At 38.1% G+C, this 19,466-nt stretch overlaps 1 protein-coding gene across 1 annotated transcript; it reads right to left on the bottom strand.

The window, feature by feature from the left end:
• Positions 1–2,077: 2,077 nt before the first annotated feature.
• hnrnph1l (heterogeneous nuclear ribonucleoprotein H1, like) lies at positions 2,078–19,400 on the bottom strand. Its single transcript, XM_048543145.2, has 12 exons — positions 19,254–19,400; positions 16,994–17,123; positions 13,882–14,037; positions 11,345–11,488; positions 8,888–9,026; positions 5,524–5,696; positions 5,047–5,127; positions 4,855–4,967; positions 4,165–4,300; positions 4,004–4,084; positions 3,129–3,233; positions 2,078–3,011 (listed from the first exon to the last, which is right to left on the bottom strand). Exons 2-12 carry the CDS (start codon positions 17,082–17,084, stop codon positions 2,902–2,904), a joined length of 1,329 nt encoding a protein of 442 aa, XP_048399102.1. The 5' UTR covers positions 17,085–17,123; positions 19,254–19,400; the 3' UTR covers positions 2,078–2,901.
• Between the last annotated feature and the right edge of the window lie 66 nt (positions 19,401–19,466).

The following is a 19,466-nucleotide window of genomic DNA, read 5'->3' as shown; positions in this document are numbered from 1 at the left end:
TGACCCACTTGCATTATGCACTAATACGGGAGCCACACTACTCCCAGAGTAATCAAAAATTAAAAATTTTAAAACCAAATTACTCAAAACCGCCAAATTTATTCAGGGGCTCAGCTTAATGGAAATCACTAATTAGGTTTTGTACACTATTGTGTACAAAATGGGGTCCCATTTCTGAAGAAGAGTCCCAAATTAAAACAACTTTCCTGCTCCTCTGATGCTGCAGGCTTGCTGTGTTCCTCCAGCATCAACATTTCTTACTATCACCTCTTAAACACAAATACTGATGTTCTGGACTGGAGGGAAAGATACCCAGGAAGGAGAGTTCAACAGTATCAGTCCACTGCATCCAATGAAGTGTCTTTTACTTCCCATGACCTTCCATTCTAGGATCTCATTCTTTCTCAATTCTCAGTGAACGATGCTAGACAGTTAAACATGGCAATTGCAAAGTTTTTCAGTTACTGGTTCGAGTCAATAGAGTTCATTTTTGCTGCAGGCTGGACATTTCTCTGCCTTTACAATGAACCCACAAGCTGGTCACTTGCCCAGCAGCCAGAAAGGTGCTGACATCTACTAAATAACCAAATCAGCAATCTATTGCTAGGTGAAGATTACTCTATGCACACAGCCCCACTACCATAAAATCTTGAGATTCTTCCCCCACTGCTTGAACAGTTTAAACACAACTCGGTGAGTCCCAATAACTTAGAATGCAGTAACTCCTTGTAGGGTCCCTGGTTTAAACCAGTCGGTCACTTGAAAGATGTGATTTTTACATTCACTTGGAATTTTTGATGATCAATTCTTCTATAACCTCGAAAAAGATGGTAGAGTCAAGGTGACCTTCAGGCTAGCTTGTCTCATGAATTAGTGGTAAGACATCAATGGGGTACTGCTACTCTAACTGAATCTTGAACTTTTGTGCTTTAAAACAGGGCCTTCACAATCTGTTGTATCTTTGGTTTACTGCAAGACCAAGTCCTGAATCTTCTGAGCCAGCAGCACAATGATTTTACTTGGAAGGCTGAACAAAATGCTCCTGGCTAGTGCACATTAGACTGGCAAGCCCATGATCAAATTTTCCATAAAACCTGTAGTACTTTTGACGGTTTTCCTGCAAATTCACCAAGTCTGATTTGTCTAAGTTTTACCACAGCTTTCATTAAAACAATCATTGAAATTTCAAAGCTGCATGTTGGGCTTTTATCAGCTGCTGGTAAAGGGAACAGAATTTTAGATATTTGGTCCCATTTTGTTCTTTCAAAATAAAAATGTGGTGAGTTCTTACACAAAAAATTCAACAAAACAAAAGAATTCTATTATAAAAAAGAGCCAGTTCATGAGGCCTTTGACTGACATTTTGTCACAAAAACTACATTTAGCCTTAACCTTCTCTGCCAGTTAAGAGTCATATAGCATAGGAAGATCCTTCAGTCCAACTAGTCCATGCCGACCAGGTATTCCAAACTTCACTAGTCTCATTTACCTGTCCCTTCAATATTGAAAAATTTCAAGTTACACAGTGACCCAGCCTCCACAATCAACCCCATCTGGATTAGCCATAAGCAAGCTTTAAAATATTGCATTAGCTTCCCTTCTCCAAATTCGAAATACTACATTGTTGGCAAAACCTATTTATTCCCATTCTGTCAATGAATGCTGAATACATACCAACACACTGTCCCAATTCCATGTGCTTTAAATTTTGCCCACTAATATCTTGTGGGATCTTATCAAAGCTTACTTGAAATCCACATCCACAGCATCTCATTTATTTACTCTACTATTTACATTCTTTCAAAAAAAAATTAGTGAAGTATAACTTTCCTGCTGCTCGGAAAACAAAGGAAATAAATGGGAAAAGAAAAGATGGTCACTGCTTAAGAAATCTTAACTAGTGCTAACCTGGCAACTGATTACTGAGTTTCAGCTTTTGAAAGCAAATTCAGCCATAACTTCAGCAAAGTTAGAAGTGTAACAAAGTGGAAACTGGGTAAGGCTTTATCTGCTTGCTGCGTTGCAAGATGCGCTATAATGAATGACAAAATCACAACTTTAAAAAATATCACAACAATTAAAAATGGCAAAGTTTTATTGAGTGAGTTTATTTTCACTTTGCACCTTACAAATATGAACAGAAGTGACTTGTTAGGTCTCAGATATTGAAGACCAAGATTAAACCCTACAATAACGGTCTAAAGAAAAATTCTACATTAAAATTTTTTATTTTGCCATAGAGCATCCAAAGATGCTTCTCATCATTTTCACTTCCTAAAAAAATTAAACCAGAGACTTGTTTTTAGACAAATATAAAAAAAATGAAGTCAAGCAACAAATATAAGCACATAATTGTTCAGTTTACACTCACCAGTGTTTATAGTTTTGTCATTTTAAGTTTCAAAGAATTTTGTTGAATATGAATGCACTACCACACTTTACATTTTTTATACAATAAACCAGAATACACTGCCAATTAGTTAACAATTTAGGGTTTCAATCTCAACATTCTGGGAATTTAAGTGGGTACAAGATTTCTTACAATCAGTTAAACCATCCAGATTGTGTCTTCTTGATGTTGCTTGCACCAACCTTCTTTGTGCGTTTGACAATGCTCTTGCATTAAATCAAGCCTGCAAAAGCACTGCACATGCGTAACAAGTCAGAGGCATGAAAAGTTCAATAACTAGTGCCAAAATACCTTACATAATGAAACTTAGGTCTCAAACTAAAATCATGTGATGAACACACTGGTGCCACCCTAGAATTTTCCTCAACCTAGGAAAAGGCTTATGCTGAATTCTAGTCATAATGAAAAGGAATGCGTATACTGAATTCACATTTCATAAGCATAACCAAGTTTAAGCTGGTAATTGGTATTTGTTAAATAGGTGAAAAAAATTACATTCCCCATCCTCCACTCATGTTTGACATTCCACCCATGCCATTCATCCCCATGGATGCTCTACTTCCAGTTCCATAGTAACTTCCATTCATTCCGGCTTGGCTGCCTGGAAAACAATTTCATGAACAATTGTTTTTCTTTTTGAAACTTGGAACAAAAGAAACACTGCCAGGGCACAAGACTACTGTGTATAAAAAGCTCAGTAATATAACTGGTCACTTACCATATGCACTCAAGCTTGCTTGACTTCCATAAACTCCATATGCAGCGCTTAGTTGCTGACCGTTTGGACTAGCATAGCTTGGACTTGCATAGCTTGTTTGGCTTCCTAAAAACAGACACCCTTGTAACATGTTTTATACAAAATACCATTTCCAATGTCACCAATGGTGTGACTCTTGCTCCACTTACAGATCTCAATGAACAATATTTACAAGTTCACTAACAGCTTCTATATTTTCAATCTAGTTTTATTTCAGAGCTCAAGATAGATGTTCTTTCCATTTATGCAATGCCTATAACTGGTTGCTAATACTAGCCCTGCATTAATGCCATGAAAAAACAGATTTGAAAATTTATTAAAATGGTAACTAGCAACATTCTGCTTTCTAGTAATCAGAATAATCAATTTCCACTTAAAAGGATTCAAGTGTTTTGGCTTTTGAATAAAAAGGCAAATTCTACTGAAAAAAATCATGGTAATAGGATACTATGCTCAAAATATCAAGTGCTAGCAATCCGCTCAAACACAAAATATTACTATTCTGAACACATGTTCTTTTCATAGATCCAGTGCTTCTAACAGACGCTGTTAAGTAGCTTGGCATTAAACAGAATACAACAAGCAAGCTACAAAAAAAAAACTATAGTAACATTCTGTTCCTTGCCCAGTATTCAAAAATTACCCATGTTATTTGCACTAAAACCTTTAAAATGAAAGATTTCTTTTAAGCCATACTTGCAAGACACTCCAACTATCAAGAATATCAAGACGCATACTGATCTTGTGAACCAACACTAGCACACAATGACCTGGGACATGAAAGAATTACCAAGTAGAAAAATGTCAAGCTGTCGATGAATTTGATACTCACTTACCTATTGCTGACATCTGAGTTGCATAGGCACTAGCAGTACCTCCAGAGGTAGAGTTCAGGAAAAGTTCCACATATCTATGTTCTAAAAAGGCAAAAAAAACACAATTTCAGAGAATGTTACTACAACACTGCAATTTAACATGAAGTTTTCAACGAACTTACGCATGTGAGCTTTGTCTTTTGACATAGCTGCCACGGCATCCTCATGAGTAGCAAACTCTACATCAGCCTCTCCTGTCACTCTACCATCAGATCCAATCTCTATGTGGACACGGACCGGGTTGAGGGGTGAGAAAAACTGAAATAGAAAACGGGTAAAAGGATTTGAGCGATTTTATGTAAGTGGATTCTTAGGAAAACACATCGCACCACTTATGACAATGATTTTTAGGCTTCCTAGGTACATGATATTTAAATACAACATGGAGGCAAAACCAAAACAGTTAGCCAAATCTGAAGAACTTGGGTCAACAAATTACATTAATTCCATGCTTGGTGAGATGCAGAAATTCTCTGAACCACTTAATAAATACAAATACACAATTTTTGGATAACAATCAGTTCACGTACAAAGTTGAAACATGAACCACTGTCGTAATCGTAACAGAGCAGGTATGGAAATCGTTTTTCCTTCTCTCATTCCCAGAATCTGTTATAACTCCTTAGGATGATATCAGTTGCATGGTGCTTGGGGTAAAACCAATCCGAAATAATATATGCAACTCGGTTTGAGTTTTTGTTAAGGTCACAGGAAAAAAAAAGGAATCAATACTCAGCTGGAAATATCCTTTCAGTAGCATAGCACACTTTACCAACACACCTAAACCACATTAAAAAATGTTAAGTACTTACATTATATATGTCATTCTCTGTAGCCCTAAATGGCAGTCCCCTCATATGTACACAATGCCCTGTTGTGCTCTGGAAGGTAGATTCACTGTTTGCGTATGCTTGTGCAGATATTCCTGTTAATGAAAGTAGTATCATGGAATAACAGCCATTTTCACACATTCTCTACAGCATGCAGCTCAAAAGAAAACTCACCCCGATCTCGTCCATATCCATGATCTGACCCATAGCCATAACCATCATTGTACCCATTGTAGTCATCATAACTTCCATAACCTGGACAGAAATGAAGTGTTTAGGTTACATTATTGTAACTATAAATCCTGAATTGATGTACAGCATGAAAATAGAACTGCAAATGGATTTGATGTGGACTAAAAATGTAGTTACTAAAACTGAGAAATGTACACTGCAGCATTTTAAAAAAATCAAATTTATCCACGGTCCATTAGCAACCAGAAAAGATTAAGTAACAAAACTAAAGGGAGTTTAACTATTTCACTATCAATAAAACATGCATAAAAAGTATCAGGATTCTCTGCTTGATCATACCATAGCAAATAAATTCAATGCTCAATGTTATTCTGGAAAGTAGTTCTTGATCTCATAAAACTGCTTGAACCATTGAAAATACTCAAACATCATGATCAATATCCATTTGTGTTGACTTACCACCCCCATACACTCCACGTCTCATCTTCTCGTAAGATCCTCTAGGAATACCGTAAGTTCTCCCAGTCATCGGTCTATCATAAGGACCTGGCCTTAAACCAGACATCAACTTCCGGGGAGGATCATAGTGGGTACGCACCTCAGCCCGGCTGCTCTTGAAAATTTCAATGTACCTAGAATTTTATACATTGTATTTAAACATTTCAGTCTTAGCTAGTATGCAATTTAGTTACAAGAATAACATTAGTAATTACACACTAATTTGGAGTATCCTAACCATGTATTGCCGACACAAGAAATTTCAGCCAAGGACCAAACTCCATCTACAAACTGACATTTTAAGAATAGCCCCATTACAACTGAATCATCAATACTCTATGTAAAATTAATTTTACAAAGGGCATTCTATTCTTAAAAATCCCAAAGTTCAAAAACCATAGAATTTTTACTTTAACCAAAATTTTAATCATGCAACTGGAGTCCATATTTTGGCAAATGGGTGATCATGAAGCATTCTTAAAATGCAACTCAAGTTTGTTAAACCAACAAAACCAATTGCATAGCAATTCTGACCTAGAAAGCTGTTTAGAAGGGCTTGAACTAATAATTAACCTTCGCAAGGAAAATAATCTTTGCTCCTTGAATGACTTTCAACGTCCACATAAAAATGCACACTGCATCAGGGAGGGATTGTTTGGAAAATCATGATAATATCCTTTGGAGAATCTCAACCAGCCATTTTGATCAACTTTACTTCCTAATTATGAGGTATAGTGCCTCATTCAAATTACAACTTTTGATCTTTGACAAGTAGAGTGGTTAAACATGGCATCAAATCATAAAGCCATGCCACAGAGGCTTTTTATGTGGAAATAATTTCTTTCAAAGAATAAAGACAATATCTTCAGGAAATGACAATCACTAATGTATGTTTGTTCAAACTCCATGTACAAATAGGATACGGTCTGTTGAGTGGGCAGTGGGGCACGAGAGCGCTAATTAGCAACAATCTTGGAACATAGGAACGCTTATTAGTCTTCCAGCTGTCAAATCAAGACAATGCCAGAGCTGTGCCTCAAATGACTAGTAAAAGCAGCTTCACCGTATCATAAGTCAGAATAAAAATACTTTACAAAGTCAAATTGTTATCAGGCAAAAGGTATATTCATCTATTGCCTAATTTACTAACTGGTGAGTTCCTAAAAATTCCAAGGAAATACAGCAACAGCATCTTTATAATATTAAACTGCCCAAAAAGGACATTACAAAATCCACTTGCAAATAAACAGAGCTACATATCCAAACAATACAGCACATCTCATTTCAACCTAGCCTCTAAAACAGCACAGCTTCACACTGCTAAAGAACTAACTGCTTGAAGGACTTGCTGCAAATAATCGATCCCTCAAATTCTGAAAGCCTTCAAAATCGCTCTAAAGTGCGATATTCATTACACTTGCACAGGCAACATAAAGCATATTACTAATGGCACAACAGCAATATTAACTATGCTGGGCAAAGTGATTTTTCTTCCCAATCACTTTTCCTTTATTCATTCACAGGAAGAGTGTGTCACTGGGTAGGCAGCATTTACTGCCTAACCCAATTGTTTAGAGGGCAGTTAGGAGTCAACCACATTGCTGACGGTCCGGAGTCACATGCAATCCAGACCAGGTAAGGATGGTAGTTTCTTTCCCGAAAGGACAGTGAACCGGATGGGTTTTTCCGATAAGGGAAAATGGATTCACAGCAACCATTAGACTATTAACTCCGGGATATTTACTGAATTCAAATTCCACCATATACCATGGCAGAATTCAAAACTCAGATCCCCAGAACATTATTTAAATCTGTGGATTAATAATCCAGCAATAACACTAATAGGCCATCTTGTCCCCCATCCTTCAAATAGTGGGTTAAGCATCCAAAAAAAAGGATCAACTAAACCTAGCAATGATACTCTTGAATTCGAGTTGAACTTTTAAAAATTTAACAATCAGCAGCTTAATGAAAAGAAAAAGATAACAGATACAAGAAATACAAAATCCATTTCCAGGAGAGTTGACTTTCAGAAGTCAACTTTTTGCGCATTATAATTCCTAAAAAATTCTAAATAGCCTCAAGACACTATATCCTTAGGTTCAACTCCTTTCCCCTCTTGGGTAACACAGATAAAGGTCCACACAATATTGCCACTAAAACAGGACTGATCATTTGAGACTGAAGAATGCACAAGGGAAATTTTGAAAAACTAAAATTTGCACAATTTCAAATCAATAGCTTTCCCCAGGACTTCTACAATCAAGATTCCTGCAAACAACTGAAGACTGCAGTACAGAACGAAGTCGTCTGCTAAATGGAAAACATCTGCACCGATACAACCAACTGCCCTACCATGATCCTATTTGTATTCTGGAGGCTAAACAGACGAAGGTCAATTTGGGGACATGAAGTTTCTATTCACACCAGAATCTTTTGACGATTAAATAATTACCACTGCGTGTTCGGTCTGTTACAGGGCAGGAGCAACGTAATGCTAACATCACATTACTTTGGCAATCTGCCTGAAACTCAACCACAACACTTCCAACCATAGCAGACATTTTGACAAATCTTTTCCACTATCATTATTGATCATTCTTAGTTAATATTCAGGTAAACAAACAGCTAGTGTAATATCCTCAAAGCAGTGGTTAATTTTAGGAAATTTAATGCGACCAGAAAAATAACTCCTTTCATAACCAGAAAGCGAGACCTTCAACCCAACTATCAAAGATATAATTAATTATAAAAAGGTCTCAGGCATGAAAGGTAATTGCTGCAAAACACTGTGCGAAGAATACTTGTGTACTCGACTGTCCTATGACAGAAGCAAGTTGCACATGCTTCTTTGAACAGTAAACTTAAATAACAACTATGTTGAAAAGCTATCTGCCTTATGTTTGTTGCCAATAATTGTCATTTAACTTTATTACATATTAAACCACAAGCAATTATTAATTTCAAATAGATAATTATCTTCACACTAAGATATCCAATAGGTTGTACATTAATTGGATAAAAACAGCAACCAAGACGGCAAGTAGCTTTTCAGGCTCAGGTTACCAGTATTGCAATTTCATTTTACAAATAGTCAACATGTGACAATTACAACAAAAATTAGTGTTACAATGTGTTTAAAGAGCTTTTAAATTGTGCTTAATCACATTTCTTATGGTATCAAAATCCGTGAAATGTGGTAACATTACTTAAAACCTAAACAACAATGCATCCAGGTGAAACATTTGCCATACCAAAGCACTTGTACTAGATAACAAATCAAATCATATACCATAAGAAAAGTGACTCATCCATCCATCCCCACCTGTGCCCTATTCTTTCCTTGTGTTTCTTTAGAGCCTTTTCAGCTATTTCCTGTGTGGCAAACTGCACGAAGGCCTCCCCCGTGCTCCTCCCCTGGTAGTCCATCGGCAATGTTATCCCATTTGGCACGATTTCCAACCCTTCAACCCAAGGACAAATAACCCCAGTAGGGGATAGCATTAAAGGGTGCACATGCCTAATTATTACTTATGACGTTGCATTCATAAAAAATGTAAACTAGTTAAGTTACAGCTCAAAATTAAAATGCACTAAAGTGTTGTGTGACAATCATGCTGTGTAAATATATGCCAGAACCTAACCAACCACAGGGGACTTCCTGGGTTGAAGCACAGCCATATGTGTCACATAACATCTTAGAACAAAGCAATAATCATTATATAAAAAAACAATTAAAATAGCTTCCCAAATTTTAGTGTCAGGAAAAATAGGAATTCACAGTAACACAATACAACTAAACAGTCAAGTCCCTAGTAAATTGAAAGCAGCTGCATTAATTAGTTTGACTCAAGAGACCAAATCTAGCAAATAAAACCAAAGCCCAACTCCCCATCAATTTCAGGAACTCATTAGTTCCAGTGTCAGATGTATTCCAGTGCTTCGCCTGAAAGGTCATTTTGCCATGTGTGAATCGGTGTGCACTTTTGGACTGTGGGGCCATCACAGCCAAGCACAAACCTGTTCTCACCTGATGTTCACACATGCAATGCCAAGAGTGGAAATCCTCAACTTTAACTGCATCCACTCTACAGGTACTGAGACCATATTCAGTTGGCTCAGCTTATGAATCCATGCTTTGAATACAGCTTTTCTGGCTGCACTGTTCCAAGTTGCATGATATGACAATTACTCAAGCAACCAGCAGGGAACATGATCAGGCCATATTTTGCCTTGCATATGCAGGAATGTCTAAATGACCTGTCAACATTGAATTCCTACTCTTTACCTAGCCCAGAAATAAACCATTTAGTTTCCTTAAAAAAAGGCTAGGCAAGCTTCTCACCAGCCGAATATATAGCAGCCAAGCACACCATCTGCTCCGAGCGAGATGGTCAACGAAGCTACTGTTTACAGCCTTCAGAAGCCGAGTCAGTGCTCCCCCTATAATTTCTTCGCCTACTTACTGGTAAGCAATCAGCCTTCACTTGTTGCCTCCAGCAGCTTAGATCCGTACTTGGTATTTTAACTTGCCTGTTGTACCATTCTGGCACATTAACAGCGTGTCTTTTGTTACCCATGTTTGAAGGTTTAGCAACCAAAGTAACAAATTGATACCTTCATAGATTTAAATATGCTATATAAATCCAAAAATCCATCTACAAACACTAGATCAGACCAAGAATAAACAGGATGACGGAACCAACTGTAGGCTTTTTTAAAAAAAAAGGCGCTTGACATGAAGAGAAATAGAATGATTGTGTCTACACACGTACACATGGGGGTGGGGATAAATAGTGGTGACGGAAAGAAAGAAATAGCAAAAATCAGACCAGTGCACAGCCTATCAATCCAGTTGTAAACTCACATCTTTACTCAAACGGATATCAAAACTTTGAGACTTTACATTTGGCTGGTATATTGGAGATTTCCCTTGAGTACAAATGGAGAACTAGGGAACGAAAGCGAATGATTGGACAAATTTCATTAAGATGGGCAAAGGAATTGATTGGAAAGAGAGAGAATGAACTGTGTGGAAGCTACTTTAAAAATACACTTGGAGGTCGTTTTTAACATATCTTGATGCAAATTTGATCGTTGCCACCTTGGGAAAACAAAAGCAAGTTAAAATCCAGACATGTATAGCTCAGCATTTCAACAAATATCCATGAATTACTGTCTCATTAATAAATTTATTGAAATAAGGGTGATTTGGTAGGATTTAGACTAGGCTAAAATGTAGTATTAAGCACCAAGGCTTATACAAGATTAATTCTCACTTCCGAGTAGACTTCAAAAAAAAAACAGGCCTTTTGTGACAAAACAGATGGCAAGTGACAAGTCGGATTTTGAACATAGCTATAACTAAGAGTGAATTTTTCTGGATAATGCTGTGACGATAAGTTTTTGGAAACAGAATCTTAACAATAACTCTAATCTTGATCTGAACCAGTGTGCAACACTCATCAGCAGAATAAATTACTACATTTTCTAAAGATGCGAAACAAAAGCAACAGGAAAGTTGAACCAGGGCAGGAATTTTTGATTGAGTCATCAAGTATTAATTACTTGACTGCATAGTTAATATGCTACATCCCATTTAAATAATAGTTATTTAAATCAAATCTGAATATAGTATAGAAAATATTACCTTATCAACTGGAAATGAATACCATTAACTTATTTAATCTTAAAGCTAAATTTGTAGAATAGACAAAGCAAGTAATTAAATAAAACAGCCATTTTACTAAATTGTATTCATTAAAAAATCTGCTTTCTGTACCTGTAAAAAACTGTACTATTTCCTCCTTGCTACAGCCAAAGGGCAGTCCCCTAAGACGAACACAGCCATCGTTCGAAGAATCAGGACTATTGGGGCCAGTGTGCTTCAAGACCCAATCCATTTCAATGTTGTTAGATTTAAATACTAGGTTTGAAAAAGTTCAAGAAATAATTTTAGAAAAGCAAGCAGTTAAATCTGAAAATGTTTCAGAAATAACAATCTCAAAATCAAGTGATCAAATCACTGCTTGATCATCTGCTAATTTAGCATTGTTTATTACATTGTGGACTACAGCCCTCAAAACATACCAAGGAGATCGTCTAGACACTAATTTTATCTTAAAAGGAAGTGTTAGACACTGTGTCTGAGATGTGATTCAACTCGCCAAAATAATAGGCTTTAAGCGAAACACTTCATTCTTATAGTAAATTCAAAATGTAAAAGTTACTACAACTCATCAACTGTTCCAATGCAACAGCAACCTTAACCACACACATGTAAAGGCAAATTCAGCAAAACTAATTTCCTTCACTGGCAACCTTCTTCAGTCCAGAAGAAACACAAAGAATGAATTTAGTAGCAGAAAGAGAGCGGGTTTTTGCAGCAGAGCTGTACAGCAGGTTCACCCCAAAACCCGATTCAACCACCAAAAGCAAAACTAAGCCCCTGGGTCTGTGTGGACGAGACCCTACCCACTCACGCTTTTGTCTACTTTTCAAAAAAAATCCAAAGTTACTTATTCTGCAAGTGACTTAGCAGATTTACAACACCTCGTCAACAGAAACAGGGCAGAACAAATGCTGCCTTGTCTCTCACCTCACCCCAAGTTCAACTCTTTGGTCCAAGTATGGATCAAGGCTGGAATGAGGTCAGGAGCCAGGTGACCTTGGAAGAACATAAACCATGCATCAGCAAGATGGTTAATTGTTAAAAATAGCCTTATAGGGCTGTTAACAATCCCTTCCATTACTTTTTGATGGTCAGGAGTAGACTGATAGGGCAGTAATTGTCAGATTGGATTGGTCTTACTTTTTCCAAGCACAGTGCATACCTGGGCAATTTTCCACAGTATCAAGTATCTGCCAGTGTTGTAGCTGTACCGGAACAAGAGAGTGTCCAGTTCTGGAGTAGAGATTTGAGCACAACTGCCAAACGCCGTCAGTGCCAACTGCCTTTGCAGTATCCAGTGTCTTCAACGAACAATCTCATAAACCGACATATTTGCAAAAGATAGTGAGGAGATGGAGTAGTTTTTCAGTCTCCTTTCATCTGCTACACAAATTCTAGGACTTTCTAGGACAAATTCAGCAGCTTGGTCAAATACAGTGCTCACGGAGGTAATCCCGAGGAAAGTCTGCGCCCTTGGCACCCTCAGTACTCATTCATCAGCCAAGGAAGTAGGTGGCGGTAATCAGGTAGTTTCCTTGATGCCATTACACTGAGTTTGAATCAATATTGAAGATTTCCAAGGCAACTCTTTCCTGTCCATACCATTATGCACTGATCATTGATGGAACAGAACATACCCAAGACGAAGGTGTCTAGCTGAGTGCAAGGTATGATTGAGAATACAACTACATTAGGTTACTGCTTAACTAGTCTGTGGGACGGCTCTCCCAAATTTGCACAATACCCCAAATACGGCAAGGATGACTTTGCAGGGTGGACAGGTTTGGCCTCATTGCTTCTAATGCCTAGGTCAAATTTCTTGGAAGGTCATTGTGGTTTGATACATCTAATAGGCTCGCTAGACCATTTCAGAATGGAAGTTAGGCACTGAAGAATCAACTACATTTTTGGAAATCTGGGAATGACATATTGCCTAGATCAGATAAGGATGGCAGATTTCCTCCCCTAAAGGACATTAGTGAATCAGCTAAGATCTTATGGCAAACAACAATTACGTAGTCAGACTTCAGCTGCCAGTGGGGACCATTAGTGGGTGAGAACAGGTGTGATGAAAGCAGCCCTTGAAACACCATGGACTGGTGTGTGGGCAAAGACGCACAAAGTGCTTGGACCCTAAAATTATTGAAGTTGACAGAATTCTGAAGGCTGTAGGGTCCTCAAGCAGAAACAAACTGTTCTTCCAGCTCATGCTGACGTTCACTGGAGAATCTCTGCAAGCTTGAGACACATGCTGGCCGGGGAACATGGTATGGTGTTGAGGTGGGAGGCAACCAGAAACTCAGGATGATGTTTGCAAATACAATGTAGGTGTCAGGCAAAGCAGCCTCCTAGTCTATGATCTTAGCAAGTATCACTGGACCCAAAACATTAGCTTGTTTTCCCTCCACAGATGCTGCCAGACCTACTGAATTCTTCTAAGGATTTTGGTTTGTGTGTCTGCAGAATGTCAGCCTGGTTAGCAATTATGGTCCAATCAGCACCTTTTCCCTTTTCTGTATAAAAATCTCACCTCACCTCCCCACCACCCCAAGTCTTAAAGTTTTTTTGCCCCCCCCCTTGGTTCTGATGAGTGCAAAACAAAATGGTTTAGCTTATCTCCTTTTAGTGATGCTTACTCATGAACTTACCTTCTACATATCTATGCCCCATACTTTCTTTGTCTTTTTTCAAAGCAATTTTGACATCATCTTCAGTTTCCAGTTGTATGAATGCTTCCCCACTTGGCCGACCTTCCCTGGTATAGGTAAAATGAATTCCAGAAATCCCATTTAAGATTTTGCAATCTGAAATGTAAAAGTCAAGTTAAAACATTACAGATATAATCACACAAAAATACTGAATTCCCAATGAGATTTTATAACTAACCTATAACTTAAACCAGGAGTTCCAGCAATACATCCAAAATTAAAATCAACAAGTTGCTTCATAAGGATACATATATCAAGTCAAATCATTCCTTTTAAAATCAGTCACATCATGATACACCTATGGAGTAAGTGGAACTTGAACCTAGGCCTTCTGGTAGATATATAGTTAGACAAAGTAACCATAGAGACAGTCAATTGTCCAACGATAGACATTTTGCCAAAAAGAAACTTACCTCAGCCTGTAAAGTGAATTTCGAATCATTACAAATGTGACTTGTTAGTCAGAGATAGTAGGAACTGCAGATGCTGAAGAATGAGATAACAAGGTGTAGAGCTGGATGAACACAGCAGGCCAAGCACCAGAGGAGCAGGAAGTCTGACGTTTTGGTCCTAGACCCTTCTTCTAGGCCCAAAATGTCAGCCTTCCTGCTCGGCCTGACTTGTTAGTAACCTTGATTTCTATCTTTTGGACACTGCTCTCCTCATATTTTCTGAAATAGAGTTCATTCAATTTCTGACATTACACAAAACACTATTTTGGCACTCCCTTCATTTAATAGAGACAAGGACCCCAAAGATCCCAGAAATCATAAGTTTTCAGAGCTTGGCTATCTCAGCAATTAAAACTCTGCCCTCTAGTTTTAGACTCCACCAACCAGGGGTGGAACCTTGCCTATTCACCATGCCCCACAATGTTATAATCCTCTAAGGTCACCCCCCCAGCCTCAGACACTAGGGAAAATAGCCACAGCCTCTCCCTACAGCTCAAACCCTTCAGTCGTGGCAATATTCTTGTAAATCCTTTCTGAACCCTTTTAAGTTTCACAACATTCTTCCTATAGCAGGGAGACCCAAACTGCACACGCTATTCTGAAAGCTGCCTAACCATCTGGAACATGGCCTCCCAACTTCTATACTCAACAGATTGACCAATAAAAAAACCATACCAATTGCCTTTTTCACTATCCTTTCTACCTGCAATTCCACTTTCAAGGAACTTTGTACCTGCACTCCAAGGTTTTTGTTTAGCAACACTCTCCAGGGCTTTCCCATTAAGTGTACAAGTCCTGCCCCGATTTGCCATTGCAAAATGCAGCACCTCTCATTTATCTAAATTAGACTGCATCTGCCACTGCTTGGGCCAATAGCTCATCTGATCATGATTCTATTGTACTGAGGTAACCTTCTTCATTGTTCACCAGATCACTAATTTTGGTGTCATCAGCAGATTTACTAATTAAACCACCTACATTCACATCCAAGTCATTTATATAAATGACAAAAAGCAGGGGACCCAGCATCGATCCTTCTGGCATACCACTGGTCACAGGCCTCCAGTCTGAAATGCAACCCTTAACCACCATCACCCTCTGTCTTCTACCTGAGCCAGTTTTGTATCCAAAGGGCTTGTTCTCCCTGTATGTCATATGATCTAACCTTGCTTAGCAATTCACTCTAACTTCTCAAATAGTCACCTTTTACTACAGTGTGAGAGCAGAATTAGGCACAGTATTCATTTTCATTTAACAATTTATCTTCAATAACAAATCCCTCAATATGAAAATTACCATTTAAAAGTATTCTTCACCCACCCCCAAGCTCCCATTCCTGCTAAAGTGGATATTTGGCTAATCTTAAACTTCAGCCATTTCTGCCTATTCCATCTTTCCACCTAACTTTAAGTGAATGGTACTAATATAATAAGCTTGGTTACATGGAAGTCACAGACATAAAATAACCAAACAAGCATCGAATGTATTCTACCTCAAAGTTACAAACTGCCAATATATTTTAATTATTCATGTTTTTGTTGCTGCTCATTAACAAATCCTGAACCCACACCATTACATCTATTCCACAGGTTCAAATTTAGTGCAACCTCATGTACCACTGTACTGAAGTTTCTACTTTACCCAACATTCTTTGTGAAGTTAAAAACTGTTAGGAAATTAGCCAAAACACTGGTCCTTTCAATTGTGTGCGTTCACTCTACCAATCTACACTTCGATGTCCCATTTTAACATCAGCATTCAGTTGGAAAAGATCAGGGAAAATTACACCGAGGACAGAACGAAGGACTGTAGCACTGAAAACATTCAGTGAAGACGAAAATGAACGACTTGAGATGCATCGTAGCTGCTATGTCATCTATGCAATAACAAAGAAAATAAGCCTTCAGAAAATAAAATGAGAGAAACAGTAAGAGTTTTATTATGTCAGCTTCAACTTAATTAGCTGCATTTTTGGGCAGGGTGATATTTTGAATTTTTAAAATATGAGAACTGATTACAAGTGTGTTGGGGAAAGCAATGCTATTAATACTATTTCTTGGGAGAAAAAGAATGGATTGTCAAGGTTTTTTTTAAAAAGTCTGAAAATGCAACTACAACAATATTGAAAATCAACACAAATCTGGTTAAATGATCTCAAAAAGTGAATGCGACTGACACCTAAACTCAATAGTGCATTCATTTTAAGGATGCTTCACTTTTCAGAAAATCAATCCCTGTTAGATTCTTCATTATTAAAAAGACAGGAGCATGCCAGAACTCGAATGCTATTGAAAACCAATTTTAAAACTTATTTCAAATTCAGTGAACTTCAAAATTTAATTGTGAGGAACGTAAACTTATTCCATATTTAGTGCACTATTAAATGAAGGACAAAGTTATATAAATGCATACAGAAGTTCTGCTTCAAGACATTTTTAAAGATGTAGTTAATATTAAAAAATATAAATAGCAACACTCACTTCATAACAGTATTCTTGTGGAACATGTATGGTAAACATTCTTGATATGCTTATATAGAAATAACATTTACAGACTTACTAAAATATGGTCAACTTCGATCACTTTTTCATCTTACATACCAGAAAAAAAGCGTAACACTTCCTCAGCAGCAGATGACCAGGGTAATCCACGGACCCGGACAACAAATCCATCAGTTTCTGAACTAGACATGACTTCTTTTCGATGCAGTAAGTTTTCCTTTTAAAAATCCTGAATCAGACAATTTCAACATTTTTTTTACATTTAAGTGATCAATATATTAGACATAGAACAAACTTAAATATTAGCTTATTTGCATTGAACCCCTCATTGAGAAGGTATCCTGGAAGTGCTTGGCATGATAAACTCTCATTCAGAGATCCTTTCACAATCTCAACATGTCCCCAAAACACTACCTAACCAAAGTTTCAAAGTCATTATTTCGCACTGCATGCCAAATTCGCCCATGAATAACAATCTGCTTTTTAAACAGAAAGCATTGCTCGTTGATTGATAAATAATAATTAGTTAGAACTTTCCACATGAGACTTCAGAACAGCATTTTGCCCATGCAGCACTGCACAATACAACAGTGGAGCTTCAATCTTGATTTTGTTAATCAAATTACAAATTCTAGGCAGTAGGACTGGAATCTATCTTGCAACAGTCCAAGAGTGTTACCCACTGAACCATAGGTCTTAATCTTTACACCTCTGCCAGTGCAAACACGTATTGTTGCAATGACATTGTCAAATGAATGATGGAAAGGTAGGCTAGCTATTAATAAAGTCTGACCAACATCTGAAAAATGAATTGCCTTTAACTTGGTTGATACATCATGTAGACTTGCAAATAAACAAATCCACAGTAGTTCAAAGCATGTACCCGAGTAGACAGAACTGGCCCAGGTTAGCATTGCTATTGACTAACAGACACTTTGGGTGATAGACCAGTGTGTTGTAATTTGGATACAAGGGAGAAATTCAACTTCAGGTCATAATCGAACAAATCCAACACTTTGTGTTTCCAAAAATACCTATAACTGTTGTGACTGATTAAAATGTGCATCACAATAATTTGACAGTTGAAAACCCTCTTTCAGACACAATTAGAAAAAATAAATTTGCACCAATTCTGCATTAACCCACATTGCTGGGGTTTGAGAAACAAAATGTCAGTAAAATTACAAGAAAAAGTGGTCTGAACTTGAACACATTTAAGTTAAAAAAGGGGAAAGATATAATTATATAACAAACAAACATTTTCTGAGAAAGTGGAGATATATGACTAATTACAGAGGAAGAAGTGTACTAAACCTGTGACAGACTGTGGTCTTAACCTCAGTCAGATAGATCCAAATTAAGTTGGATCATATTTCCAACCAAATTGAGAAACTATTACCCTAACAAGCATATTTGAAACCATCATGCATTCAGTACAATTGAGTACAAGGTGCAGCAGGTCCAGATAAACAATTACTTTCAAAAGAATCTCATCTAAAAATATTATCACTGATCTCGTTTTCTTAAAAAAAGCACTTTCACAATTATTTCTCCAAACAGCTAACTAATACCTGCAATTTTAACTGAACCAAAAAACGGTAATTAGAAATTTTACTCTAACAGTTCTTTCGGCCAATTTTCAAGCACTACTTGCAAATACCAAAATAGCATTTTAAGTACATATAAGAAGAGGTAAGAAAAAGGGCTTCAAATTGGATAGACCTTTTAAAAGGCCATCAGCGTCCATTCTGTTTAGTCACCATTTTCTGATTACTTCTTCGGAATTACATTTACCATATTAGTGCCTCAGGTGCTGCTCAGACGCGGACCAATTATTTTCCATCTACTCTCGTAATGCGAAAAACAAGACGAACCTCGGACATAACCAATGCAAATCGCTACAGAATATAAAATTCGCACTGTCGTCGAGAAACACGCTCTCTCTTTCTGGCCCTTTCACTCTCTTTGGCGTAATAAAGATACAAATCGGACAAGTCCCAGCTTTGTGGAAATCCCGGGAGGATGTGGGCGGGAGGTGGTGGGGGAGGGGAGGCTCGTTAGGCCTCAAATCGGCACCGGGCGGCATCCAACGTTTAACAGAATTGAGCAAAGAAATTCAATCCAGGGCAACCGCCAGCAAGCCCCTCGCGCTGCGGAGCCGCGGACAGACCTGGATCGGTGCGAGCCGTCGATTAAAAGAGACAAGGGAAACAAAAGGCCGAGCGAGGCGCCGCCGGGAAAACGAGGCCTCGGCGCCGAGCGGAGACCGCGCGCACGCATCAATCAGCCGCGCATTCGCCTTCTCCAAGCGAACACGTTTAAAAAAAATAAAACTTAACCCCTAAGCAAGGCCACTCACCGGCGACAAGACAATAGCCCCTCCAGGAAACCTCAACTAAACACTAATTTTGATGTGTCAACGTTAACGGCCACAGGACGTCCGTTAACAGCGCGTCTCCTTCCGCTTCTTTTCTTTTTCAAAGCGTGGAGATCGCCTCAGCGGACCGGAAGTTCTAAGTCACGCGCCACCACTGCGCCTGCGCAGGGCTGGCTACTCCCGAAAAACAAGCCA

The sequence above is a fragment of the Stegostoma tigrinum genome, chromosome 13 (genome assembly GCF_030684315.1).
Source record: "Stegostoma tigrinum isolate sSteTig4 chromosome 13, sSteTig4.hap1, whole genome shotgun sequence".
Lineage (NCBI taxonomy): Eukaryota > Metazoa > Chordata > Chondrichthyes > Orectolobiformes > Stegostomatidae > Stegostoma > Stegostoma tigrinum.
The sequence above is the reverse complement of the archived record's forward strand: the minus strand, read 5'-3'. Positions and strand labels throughout refer to the sequence as shown.

Excerpts from the sequence above, each read along its gene's own strand:
- hnrnph1l (XM_048543145.2), bottom strand. The coding sequence starts at position 17,084 with ATGTCTAGTTCAGAAACTGATGGATTTGTTGTCCGGGTCCGTGGATTA. Across the intron at positions 14,038-16,993 it reads AGTGTTACGCTTTTTTTCTG|ATTGCAAAATCTTAAATGGG; the intron begins GTATGTAAGATG and ends TTTACATTTCAG. Across the intron at positions 11,489-13,881 it reads GGGGCATAGATATGTAGAAG|TATTTAAATCTAACAACATT; the intron begins GTAAGTTCATGA and ends TTTCAAACCTAG.